Below are 13,792 nucleotides of genomic sequence, written 5' to 3'. Positions count from 1 at the left end.
ACAAGTCTTATTAAACCAAAACTCAATCTGCAATAATGGTTACCACATCTCCCACGTCGCATCTCTGATGATCAAATTAAACAAAAATGACATGCAGTTTGGGGCTGCAGTGCATACAGAGCACATTTCTAATCTATTGTCATGTTTAATTTAGGCGTTTCAAAGGCATCTGTTTATTTTGAACACAACAGAGCACAATACTAAGTAAAATTGTACTTTCTAATAATGACAAGCAACATTTATGTGCAATATCTTATTTACACAAGCACTACAATCAGTAAGAAGCAGGTGTAGATTTTGTTTGTACCTACGAAACGATTGGAGCTACTAAAATATTGATGAATGCCAAAATACACGTAAATGTCCTTCTGAGAGAAGTTTACAAACCAAATTTTGACCTAAATTTGTGCAAAATCATTACATCCAAAGAATTACATAGTGGTTGCAGAAGAAATTGGGGTCTTCTAAAATGCAAAAATGCACTGAATAAGACATTCGTGTTCGTCTGTATTTCAATCCCTGTTATACCTTGTCACTGCACAACTCTGCTGGTTGTTATTATCCCAGTGACAGGATAAAATTAGGTTGTGATGACAGACAGCCATGGCCTTCTAACTATGAGACCAGCAAAGTGACAACACTGCTCACACTGACATGGAGACATTCCCCGCTATAGTCTAAAAAAGGTACAGTTCATTTCCAGACACTGTGCCAGTGTTTCACATGCTGAAACCACTCTAGAGCGGTGCACTGTGAAGAAGATGAGGACGGACATTTTATTCATTGAAATCATTGAGAAGCTTCTTGGCTGCAGTTCCAACTGATTGGATGTTTGTTTAAGAAGGCTGTATATTCATCTAGACTGGTTTTGGTTGGTATGGTGAGATGAAATCATTTGAGTGTTACTATGTGGTCCTCTCACCTGGAATGAGTCTGAATCCATGAGATTAGCAGGATTATTTCTCAGCATGTAAACATATTCAGTGATTCAGTCTACCCTCCATGGTGGCCCAAATCTAGGTTACTTCCTACTTGACATAAACTTCAACAAGACTTTGAGCTGGCCTCCAACAGCCCAGCCCAGCGAATCCAACAAAAACATCCAAAGCCAAGCTATTAAAACTGCATCTTTAGATCACATTACAAAGCCAAGTGTTCTCTCCTCCAGCCCTCCAGAGTGCCTCTTGTGCCGTTATGAAACAAGCTGGAATGAAGAGAAAGAAACTCAGTGGCCTGTGCTGTGAGGAGAAAAAAAAGCAGAGGAAGGGGGAGAGGGAACCAGATGAGAACTGGCAGCCGACTGTCTCTGTAATGCCCTCCACTCTGCCATTGGTCGAGCCAGACGCCCTTGAATGTCAGTTCGCTTCATGCAAACATTCCACTCCAGTCCAGCCGCCATCGCCACGGAGACTAAGCCTCCTCAACAGCTGTGTTATTGCTGGACCCTGGCCAGGGGTGCTTGGTGATGGGGTGGAGGAGTGGGGCAGGTGGGTGGAGTGGTTAATAGGGCGAAACTCTTCTCTGGGACACACATTGTTTCACAGATAAGGTAGTGAAGGAAGAGATGGCCTTGTGTTCATTTGTCATAGAGCTACAGAACAGAACCCGCCTACCTTTGGCACAAAGAGAGTTCTGGTCAGGACTGAGACAGACAAGCTGACGCCATGTTGTTAATCATGGACGATCTGGCTCCGTTGTTTTTGGCATTTATTAGCATTTTATTATGTCTGAGTCCAGTATCTACTCAGTTAAATGAATCAGAAATGTAATCAATAAAAGTTAGAAATGTTACAATCTGAATTGAAAAATAAAGACTGCACGTTTTACTTAAGAGAATTGAGTTTTGCTATTTGGCAAAATGCTCTCCTTAATTAAGTTGAAGACAGAATTAAATTTGTTAGATGAACCAATCTGCATTTTACCAAAATAATGTGTATGGACCCTAATTTCCAGGGCTGGTACCTGCGGTTATTCCACAGGCTAGTTAATAACATGTCGGGCAGGAAATCCAAAGTGTGGGATCATTTTGATGAGGTGAAGGACGAACCCAAGGTGATATGTAAACTCATCTTCATTGGTTGACTACAAACATGACGTATCATCTGAAACATGGAAGTAGCTACATGCCCATTAGCCACTTAGCACAATCATTACTGCTTTGCCAACAGCGTCATTAACAGACGGCTCGCTCAGTGTGTGACGTGCACTTGTAGATAAAATATAGGCCTATATATTAATGAAGGTTCCTTAGTACGGTTTTGTATTTCTCTGTAATGTAGCACAGTGTTAACAATGTTACTGATACTATTCTTTCTCACACTTTCAACTCAAACCATTGTGTTGCCCCGCCCAAAATATATCATTTAATAATTAAATTAATAACATAAACATGCAGACAACTAATCGACTAAAGGCCCTAAATGACGACTATTGGTTGACTAGGAAAATTCTTAGCTGGGGGCAGCCTTAGATATTTCCGTCTCTGTCCACCATCTATCATCTACCGCTGCTATGTTTTAATGTTACAAGCACAGCATGCTAGCTATTAGTTTGCTTCATATCTTGAAATGTACCAGTGGTATCTCCAGGCAGTGAATCGCCTCAGCAGGAAAGGGAGGAGCACAGAGGACAGGAGGAAGGAGTGATACTGACTTAATTCTGTGTTTTAAATTCTTTCTAAACTCCACTCAGTATTGTGATGTCAGCAATGTGCTTTATTTTATTTACATTTCAGATTTGTTTCCAGTCAGATATTACTGAGTTTATATAGTGACTTTGCCGTTGTAAACATCAATGTTGTGCCTTTAAATCCTAAACAAATTCTAATCTTGTTCCGAACATCTTCTTTTGAAAAATAAAATGTGTTTTACAAAGCAATTCTTAGTAATGAAAAAGAACTGATGAGAGTATTAATAAAGTAGTGAACCGATAAGGAGTATTGATAAAGAGTTGTAGTACTGATAAAAACCTAAGGTTACCCATCCCTCAGCATCAGTGTTGGAGGACAGGTTAGACGAAGTAGTAGAGGTTTGTTTTTTTACTTACATTCTTACTACTTAACAGCCTCAATGCTTGAGACAAGCTAGTTTGTATATTCTAGCTGGCTCTCCTTTCTAGTACAGCCCATCTCAGGAGAACGCAGAAAATGCAAAAATAAATGGGTTAAAAACAGTCTGAAAATCTTGAGTTTCAAAGTGGGAATCTCACTGCTGCAGCACTAGCTGGTTTCTCCTACATGCAGCATCTACAGTGCTCAGCTCCCTCCACATCCACTTGTTCTCGGAGCACCTCATATAGCTTAGAAAGATCAAAATGAGTCTGTAGCATCTGGCAGAAAGAGCTGTCTGTGGTCCAGGCTGATTCACTGACTCCTCTGTCTGGCAGCCAGGCAGTAAACAACCCACAGCCCCCTAACACACTTCCGCTGAGGCCAAGAATGTGAGCCAGCAAATGATGCTGATGACTAGGCCACCATTACAACATGACTGTTTAGACAGGCCAGGCCAGAAAGGCTGGGTCATATAAAAGTACACCACAAACTTTTTCTTCTCTGCATGTTTACAATTATGTCCACTGCCTTTCTGTTGATTAAACGTTGGCCTAAGGTGGATGTATCAAGGTTTACGGGAATTTGTCAGTGTAGACATGACTCTGTATCAGAGGTTGTTACAAAGCTCAAGTTGGCATTAACATGCATAGCTATGCATTCTAAGCCATAAAGCTAAAGATGTCATTTAAAGCCAAAATATCTTTCCCAGGCTCTCCTGGTGATCCAGACACTTATTAGACTCCCGTCATCCTCTCTAATCCCTTCTTTGAGGATCTAAAGCACCCTACCAACAGGATACCAAACCCTGTCTTCTTCCAGATACCAGTTATCTCCCTCCTCCTCCCCGTTTCCTCTCATTAAAGCACAGAGCTGATGCTGTTGGTCTGTCTTACCACTGACACACTTCACAACTGTGTTGTCTGACACCACGTGGAGTAGGGATGGGAATTGATAGGATTTTATTGATATCAATGCCATTATCGATTCTGCTTATCAATCCGATTCTTTATCGATTCCCTTATCGATTCCTCCTGTGAATTAATGATATCACCTCCTGGTGTTTGTAACCCAAGACATCTGCTTTCATAACGTTTTATTATGAACCTTAAAGCCATGGTCTAGTTTAGAAAGACGATGAGAAAGATTTGAAAAAAAAAAAAAAAAGTAGCCCCAGGGAGGCAAACAACAACAGCATCCTGCCGCGGTGTACCTGGAGCGGGGGTGCGCGAGGCTCCACAGTGGGCTAGCAGCTCCAGGGAGGCTAACAACAGCGTGAAGTGAAGCCACAGCTTTGACCGCTTCTGTCTCTCCGCCATTACGTCTTCTTTGTTATTGAACGTGCTGCTGACTGACCAGCATAGATTTGGCGTAACGAAAAGAATCGATATGGGAATCTTTAAGCATAAAGGCTAATGATGTCGATGAATTGAACCAGTTGGAACCGGTTCTTAACAGGAACCGGTTCTCGATTCCCATCCCTAGCGTGGAGACACAAAATAGTTTACAGTGAAGTTGCAGGTGGGGATTTCCCTATGGCAACTAGACATTTGATAGGGCCTGGGGAGACTGAATTTATTAAATCAGGCACTCTGCTCAAGAGGTTAAAGAAAAACTATCCTTATGAAAGATTTCAAACTGGATTTTATTCATTTTTACCTCAAAGTTTTAATGTCATTTAACAATACAATTGTTAAGATTGTAGGAAGATTGCAAACTATTCCATAAATGAGGTACACCACTTTACAACACTGTCTGTCCCCTCAAAAATCAAACGAATGTAACTGCAACAAATGTAATATCATCATTCTGAGGGGGGGTCTCATACAAATTAGAAATAAAGATGTTTTAATGAAATGATTATGTAATGAGACTGTAACAATCATGGCAGAAATTACTGCAAAATATATCTTATCCTAACTTTTAAGACAAGATAAAAAAACAAGCATGAGCTCGCCACAGCTGCAACTACATACGCACATGCATCCACACATTGTCCCTTTTTACCAACTGACCTCTTGCTAAGCCCCGCCTCTTTGTGATGGTAGTAGTAAGCATGGAGCCCACACTGTAACTAACTAGAAATATGATCATATTTTTGGAAAAATTGAAAAAGTGATTCCACAGTCTGTGTTTGAAGGATATATCCAGGATGTCAAACTGACTCAGCAGCAACAACAGGTTAAAAAGACAAAGATAGTTAGAAGCTAAAGCCGAACTATAGGCTACAGATCACAGTGTAAAAGTGAACTACCACATCACTGCTGATCGCCACACAAGACAATGAAGATAAAGGGAAACTTTGCTGATATTGAACCAGCTGTGTGGCATCACAGTGTGTGCAGATGAACAGTGCTTGGCTTCATCCCCGTGCCACTGCCAGCACCTGGACCTCCACCACAGGAGGTAGTCAAACAACAGTCATCTGTGCACAATGCGATGACACACAGCTGGTTGGATATCAGCAAAAACTATCTTCAGTAGCTAGCTAGCTAACCCTACACTTTTCAGGGTTTGATTTTGGTTTTGAAACAGGGAAGAAGCGTATATCTTTTTCCAACGTCTCCAGGTAACGAGTATCATTAATACACGACGTGTCCCAAGCAAAACATTTAGTTCCAAGTTGTTGTCTGAGCTGGCCCGATGTTACATTATGACTGGCCAGTCTGTGTCCAGGGTCAGGACTTAGCAAAGGGTCAAGTGGCATGAACAGTTATCAGCTGTCTTTTGGCTCACAGGGCTCAACAAAAAGTATCGCCTGGGGCAAGTATAATGCTACATTGGGCTAGTAAATCTAGCAGGTGGTATTTAAAATCAAACACATCCATTTTTCCCACAGCTGACAATAGCAGTAGCTAAGGAGTGAGCCATCTTGCTTCCGACTCATCTCTGTTAAAAGTTGCACATGCACCACATCAGGTACTTGCAAGAAAATGGCGGCGGGTAAAGACAAAGTTTATGAGCTGAGGATTATCTTGGATATAGGGGTTTAGTTGAGTGGTGATGGCTGACTCAATCTTTCCACATTTTGTGCAAGGAAGTTATGCACCCTTTTGTGATAGACCACTCCCATTGCCATAATGTCTTTAGACAGGTGGCATGAAGATGAACACACACCTTCACACACAGAGATACACACAGTTGACCTGCCAAATTTCAGCCTCCTAGGGTGAAAACCGACAGACTGACTTATAGATGGTGGTCGCAGCTTAAAAAAAAAAATTGGGTGAAAAACACACACATCAGCTGTGAAATTCGCTAAACTTGGATGATGTCATATCCAAACTACATAATTAATTTGGTTGGGGGTCTTTGGGAATGGTTAATGAGACATTTCATTGCTCAAAGGTATCCAACAAGAAACAGGTCCAGATTATCTCTCGCCTCTCTCTTTGCACCTGTCTCAAGGGTGTCTGACAAGCCTGCGTACAAAACGCCCAAGGGTCTATAGAGAACAAACAGCAGGGCATCCATCATTGTTTGCTGCCTTTCAGTGTAACAGAAATCCAATCTACAGAGAAGACACATTTCTGTGGGTTCCTCAGGTGTTCACCATAATAGACTGAAATAAGAAAACAAGATAACCATTACCACAGTCTTACAGGGAAGGTAATATGAGGAACGTAACTGGGATTTACTGGTAAAGTTGGAGTGACTCTGCACTGCAGTTTATGATGCCACTGATTAGAAGTGACAATACATGTAAATATTTCAGAGGCTAGCGTGGTCACATTGAGCCTCTGCAAATATTTGCCTTCACACTGTGAATCTAAGAAATAATAGAGACAAATATTGACACAACTGAAAAAATGTAGCACATGCAAAACAAAGCCATTTCCTGAGGGAATAACATGAGCTATGTTGTCCTCACCCCCTTTTTTTGTTGAAACCCATAAGAAAGCCTTGGTTCTCACCTATCTGGTTGTACATCTTAAATGCGATGTCAAACTGCAGGATGACCAGCATAAACTGGAACCAGGGGCTCATCTCCTTGTTAGGCAGAGGAATGTGCACTGCAAATACAATGTTGTTGGCCTCAATCTTCTTCAGCATGGCCTCATCAAAGTCCCGGATCTTGTCACATTGGTTGGGACCCCAAGGCATGAACCATTTTGATTCCTGTCGATGCTTGACTGTGTCCACACACTTGGTGGCCATGTAGTGCATCGTCGTGGTGGGGCTGGGAGCTGGTGAGACAAATATAAAGAGGGAGAGATGTTAGACTCGGTGTCACATTGAAATACTGCAGCAAAGTGTTTCAAGGTCCTGCCAAGCCAGATTTCCCCTCAAACAAATAAATCACACAAAAAGTTTGAGTAAAAATCAATAAATAAAGCTGGAGCACTCTGGATTAAACTGTGCATGGACAATATTAATATCTTAGCAACCATTAGGAACAGTCAACAGTTTGGGTTTGAGCCAAATCTAGTCCAAACACTTTGGCAATTACTTTTAACGCTGTTTAGAAAATGCCTGGTAGCAAGGCTCGCTCCCTCTCTGAAGTGACGGGGAGGGAAAATTCCCGAAAGCTCTCAGGCACCAATTACACTGCTTATGCATTGAGATTCATGAGCTTGACAAGACTGGTGTTTGTAGTCTTTACTCACAGGATTTTAGCAGTGCTTGGGAAAAGATCTGTCATTATCATGCAGGCACAAAAATGTTAGTTTCCTGTTGTGAAAGCTGGAGGTCTGATGTGAACGACATCTGAGAGGTTTGAGAATTAAGGTGAAATTAGGTAAAGGGTTAAACTCAAAAGATTTTTAAACAGCATGTAGCAAAGATGATGTCAAACATCTGAGTAAAGCCATCGATAGATTAAACAAAATCTACACTTCCTTCAAAGAGTATTCAAGCCACTTAACTTTCTATTGACTCTGTGGTGTTACAGCCACAATTCGCAATAGATTCAGGTAAATTCGGACCTGACAAACACAATAATCCATACAGTTGCAGCTGATATTCTCAGTTACATTTGTTCTTTGGGTGGCGCCTGACTCTCCAAATTGGCTTAGGCACACAGAATTTCATTTGAATGTCCTGTAAAGAATTTAACTCATTGGACATTAGAATTTAATTATGTATATCATTATTATGTTTTCTGCGCATAACTTTTCAGATAATCAATTAATCATTTCATTCATTTGTTGTTCCAGCTTCTCGAAAGTGAGAACTTTTTGCTTTTCTTTGTCGTATATGACCGTAAATTAACATCTACCAAAGAGTAACATCTTTGGGTTATGGACTGTTAGCTGGACAAAAAAAGCCATTCCAAGACATCTCTCTGGGTGTCTGGGAAATTTTGACTGTCACTTCATACTAGGGATGCACCGAATATTCGGTAACCAAATATATTCTGCCGAATATTGCAAAAAAACACACATTCAGTATTCAGTGGAATAAGTGAAAGGCAAGGCCAAATAATAGCGGCGTGTTTTGATGACGCAATCAAACAGCGTGCGGTGATGGATGGAGTAAAATGTCGGCAGTGTGGCGATATTTCAAAGTGTTGGAGAGTGATAGAAGAAAAGCGGTTTGCAAACAATGTAATACTGAACTATCTAGATTAGTGTTGCAGGGTATACTGGTACCAACGGTAGACCGCGGTACTAAAACACCACCGTACATATGATACCATAATGTTGGAGTAGCCTACCATAGTACTTCGGTACCTCAGGTACCACTACTGTGGGATAAGTTCAAAGTCCAATCACAAGAGGGTGAGTGTCCATGCGTCGTCCAATAACGGCACGTGCTGCTACAGTGGTTTGTATCCAGTGACATTTCAGGTATTAGCTGAGCTACTGAGTATCTTTGAACAGTGAAAGTTATTAATAATTTATTTTTACTTGTAGGTTAGATTTGTTTATATATGCTACAGTGATTTGTTTTCCACAGAGCTCTACGGTGCGAGCATTTTACTCGCATTTGCTACTAAAATAGTTTTGAGCGAGCAAAAGAAATCATTCAAGAGCACGCTGTGCGAGTACAGATTTCAACCAGCAGCAGAAACGAAAGGCAAATCCTGCCAGTTGTGGGTTGAACGGGGGTCACAGACACAGACAGGAATGTATTCCTGTCAAATATGGCAGCCATGTGCTCCGCGGCGCAAGATAACGGCTTACCGGCGACGGAGAAGCCCGGCTCCAGGTCCAATAATTTCCTCTTCTTGGTGTCATGACTGCCCAAAAGTACCTGGACAGCCAAGCCGTGGCGGCACACAGGTATGTCACGTGTCAGAGGAGAAACGAGCCGTTCACATTTCTCTCTTTGTGGCAGGTAACGGTCCACAAACCTCACCGCACTTTAGGGACTGTTCTTTACTTGTCAGGGGAGGAGGGTGGCTGGTTGATTTTTGGTTGATTTTTATTTTATATATTTATTTTATTTCAATCCCCGCTATGTTAATCACTTATTGATGCCGTTTTTGAAGTATGAATAAGTCAACAAGTAATTTATTCCACTGAAATATCATTGATGTATTATAGAAAAGTGATTTATCTTTTTATAAATGACAAAAGGCACATCTGCCTCATTTTCGCTGTGGTATGGTGATACTACTCAGAACCTGGTATCGTACCATAGGTCCCAATTTTGGTACCATGACAACACTAATCTGGAGGGTGTTCAACTGCAAAAACCAATGAAAAACTAAACAACAGCATTCGGTATTCACGACTCGGTATTCGGCCAAGCGTTTCATTCTATTTGGCTTCGGCCACAAATTTTCATTTCGGTGTATCCCTACTTCATACATTTTGTAGACTAAACAATTACCATAAAAAAAAAACTAGACTCACTGATAATGAATGATTGTTAGTTACAGCCCTAAAGGTACTGAATAACTTAAGAAGTGCTACAAGTTCCTAAATGCAGGTAAAGGTCTGCATACACTTGTTCAATTCCAACTCCGACTGCACAACTAAATCATCTGCAATGTAAAACCAAATCTCAGAATTTATGTGCTCACACTGTACTCCGATTTTCATGCCAGGACCTGAGTGCTTGCACTCTCCTTGTAAAATAGGAAATGAAACAGCCCATCAGCCCCTGCAGACTGTTCTGGCTATTTACTGTCAATAAAGATTTGTTTGCAAGCTCTCAGGCAGGTCTGTAATGTCATATCAGTGCAGTTCATAATAACGCATTATTGCCAATGTTTCTCTAGTAGATATCGGCCGTGATAGGAGGAGGAGGAGGAAACATCTGAGGCATGTATTGTGTTTCATTTAAATGAGCCTTAGGTGGAGCTGTTTCAATCTCCATACGGAGCAGGTCCTCTTCCATTAAGTCCGCCATGTTGTTCTAGAGTAGTCCAGAACTCTTAAACCAAACACTGGCTCAAGATAGGGCCATTTTTTTGCATAGTTCTCCTACACACTTGGCACAAGGGAAAGGTTTCAGTTCTCCAACCTCACTGCTAGATGCTACTACACACTGGACCTAAAGGCTACATAATTAGGACGTCAAAAAATACGGAACCACCCAAGTGCTTTCCAAAACTGGTGACGTCAACAATACAACAGAATAACAACCTGCCTGAATCTCAGAGCCAGGATGGGAAATCCCACTGCAGGAGTTAGTGCCACATTTTCAAGTCTGACCTGTGCACCAAAACAAGGACGTTACGTTAAGATTAAGAGAAACAGCACAGAAGTACATCTGGTCTGAGAATGAGGAAACGAAACCTCAACTTGCCATGTCTGACATACAGACAATTTGTTCTGCAAAAGCTCTATCTAAGAGTGCTAAAGTCCTATAGTTTGAAATATGACTGATGTGTGAACAGGACAGTGACCCTAATCAAACAGGCAGAACAACTCTGAAAAGCCTGTATGACAGTCGTGTAGCCCAACCAGCCGCAAGTCCTACAAAATCAGTGGAATGACTCGAAGATAAACGCACAGATGCTTCCAATTTGTTTGAGCAAATCCCAAAGTAAGAACAGGAGAAACACTCCAGTCCTGAATGTGCCTAGATGTTTGTGACGTACCTAGAAGGCTCCATAAGCTGTAATTACTGCTGCGAGTGCTTGTGGGAAGTACTGACTCATGGGGGTGAACACCAAAGCCCAGACCTTTTGGATGCAGCTAACGAAAAAAAGATTAGTGACATATCTAAGAAGACTCAAAGCTGTAATCACTGTCATAGGTGCTTCGAGCAAGCACCAACAAGTAAGGGGTAACTGGATATACCACTACTTCCTGGTTTCCAAAAGTGTGCTATTCATAACTGCAAGACGACTGTAAAAGTAAGCAAACACTTTTAAAAAATGCATGAATCAGAATAGTTTGTGCCTGTTACTTATCTGAACATCTAATCATATCTGTTCACTCTAAACAGAGAGCTGAAGGGCGGACACCACAAACCGTTTACACACCCTTTGGCTAAGAGACACTCCACACACTCATAAAAACTCAGCCAAGGACATCTTAAAGGAACCTTCAACTGTGCAAGTGTGTTAACAGCTGCGTAAAAATAAAATAAAAAGCACACATAGCGACAAAGAAGACACACCAGACTGAATTAAACCCAGTTATCTGACTGGCACCCCTCGGACTTCAATTATCTGGTGACCCCTGCGAGTCCAGCAGGCACACCGGCTCCTCCAGTCTCCATCGCAGTGTGTCCAGAATAATGGCCGTCCCCTCAGCCTGCTGACCCCATGCCGTGTTCCCGGGTTTGTCGGGAAACAAGGGGAGAAAAACCCCTTTCTACTCAATTACCCCTGCCGCCCCCGGCCACCGAGCAAACACAAAGGAATCTGGCTTCATTAAAACCATCTCAGCCAGGAACGAACCGAACAAGCTAATTTATCACCAGCCATGGAGTGAGTGAGATGGGCTGCAGGGACACGGAGACAGGCTGACTGGTGTTTTGGGGGGGTGTTTTCCAAATTCAACCCATAAAGATTTCTATTGACTCTGTGTGTGTGTGTGTGTTGTGCATGTGTGAGTGGGTGGGTGGATTTGAAGAAACTTGACAGCAACTCCAATACAGTCCTCACGGCAAAATGCAACTTTGACAGCTGTGTGCACTTGTGTTTTTTTGTGCACCACTGTCTGTCTCAACTCTCAATGCAAATTAAAGAAGGGGGAAGAGGAAGGAACATGAATGCTTTGCCTGCCAGGCATAGGGATTTGGGGAGAAGGAGACCTCACACAGGAGGGGGGAAGAGGAAGGAGTGAAAGGAAGGAAGGTAGAGATGCTGCCTGGGGCCCCTCACAGCAGACAGACATTATGTATGAGAGGTGGGGGAGAGGAGGTGGAGGAGGAGAATGGGGAGGTATGAGGAGAGAAAAGAGGGGGGGGAGAAGTGTCGAGTTTGGATCAAAGAAGTGAGGAAACACCAAAGGTTTGGAGTATTTCAGAGCATTCCTGCGTTGAAAATCTGAAACACACACAAATATGGTACACTGCGTTATTTTTTAGCTAAAATCATGAAGCCAACGGTTGTGGCACGCAGGCAGCAAACACCTTGATACAAAGCAGTGATTTAACGGAGGTGCACTTCGGCAGCTCTGGTGTCAAAGTACCGCATTGTTCCGGTTAAATAAAGCTAAAAGTTGCCGCTTACCGTGTTTTCTTCACCGTTAAAACGTTATTTAACGCTAGTGTGGAGACATTTATCGCACAGCTCAACTTCAAAGTTTTTAGCTTTAACCGTTTAGAGACGTTAAGATTTAAATATCAACAGGCACGCGCGCACCAAGACAAACGTTAGCTAAAACAAATGGTAAAAGTACGAAGGAAAAACTTACCAATTAAACCGCCGACCATGAAGGCAAACGCCTGGAACAAAAGCAGAATAACTCCCACTATCACCAACTTTTTGGTGCTCATATTTTCAATAATAGCCCCCGCCATTGTGAAGGAACGGCTGGAGTGCAAACAAATGTCACACCGAGCAAGAAACAAACACTAATGTGGTGGAAAAGGGACGAGGACGTTGCATCCACGGCCACAGTCGGAAGACAAACTGGGCCCCCTCCACACCGCTCTGCTCCTGCCTTTCAACTTCGGAGGAGGATAAAAAAAAAACAGGAATCACATGACCGAATAGCTCTCAGCTTTATGCCCGAGCAGCCAACACTAGACCGGGGAAAGATCTGTGGAGCGCCACCGCATTGCAATAGAGGCTGGTAATGCAGGTTATCGTGTCATTGAATGGCTGTAATAGCGCCCCTGTTGTGTTACAGCCTGCAGGGCTATTTAAAGGGAGGTTTTAGTGCCAACACATTGTCCTTTAAACATCTATTCTGGATGTCACATATGATGTTGGTGCCATCCTAGGCCGTAACTATAATATAAATTAGGGGGGACACCTCCCACCCCCCCGGATATTATATGTTCAAAATGTGTGTTGACCGAGCAGGGATGGCAATAAATGAGAAGAGCTGATTTACAGGAGAATAAATACTTAAAGCAATACAGTGTGCCTGAAAGCATTACAGCATTATATTCCAGTGGCATCGGCTGCCATAATCCTGTACGCACTGTGTATAAATTTTTTTTTCAATGATTTATTGTCCATCCATCCATTTTCATCTGCTTATCCGAGGTGGGGTTGCAGGCCAAGCAAAGCAGCAACGCTTTCCAGCTCCTCCTGGGCGTTCCCAGGCCAGATGAGATATGTAATCCCTCCAGCATGTTCTGGGTCTGCCCTGGGGGGGGGGAGCCTGAAACGCCCAGGAGGCATCCTGATCAGAAGCCCGAACCACCTCAACTGACTCCTTTAGATACGAA

The 13,792-nt window shown here is 42.4% G+C and overlaps 1 protein-coding gene across 2 annotated transcripts in view; it reads right to left on the bottom strand.

Annotated features, from left to right (window-relative positions):
• Positions 1-13,108, bottom strand: part of wls (Wnt ligand secretion mediator) — a 31,766-nt gene extending 18,658 nt beyond the window's left edge. The window contains exons 1-2 of one of the 2 annotated variants that reach the window (XM_049599049.1): positions 12,808-13,108; positions 6,961-7,233 (exon numbers count right to left, since the gene is read on the bottom strand). In XM_049599049.1, the coding sequence (XP_049455006.1) occupies positions 6,961-7,233; positions 12,808-12,913 (379 nt within the window). In that variant the 5' untranslated portion in view covers positions 12,914-13,108. The remainder of the gene's footprint in view (positions 1-6,960; positions 7,234-12,807) is intronic. The other variant, XM_049599050.1, reaches the window with a different exon arrangement.
• Positions 13,109-13,792: the final 684 nt, after the last annotated feature.

This window comes from Epinephelus fuscoguttatus, linkage group LG15 (assembly GCF_011397635.1).
Source record: "Epinephelus fuscoguttatus linkage group LG15, E.fuscoguttatus.final_Chr_v1".
NCBI lineage: Eukaryota > Metazoa > Chordata > Actinopteri > Perciformes > Serranidae > Epinephelus > Epinephelus fuscoguttatus.
Note: the sequence above shows the minus strand (reverse complement) of the source record. Positions and strands in the feature narration are given on the sequence as shown.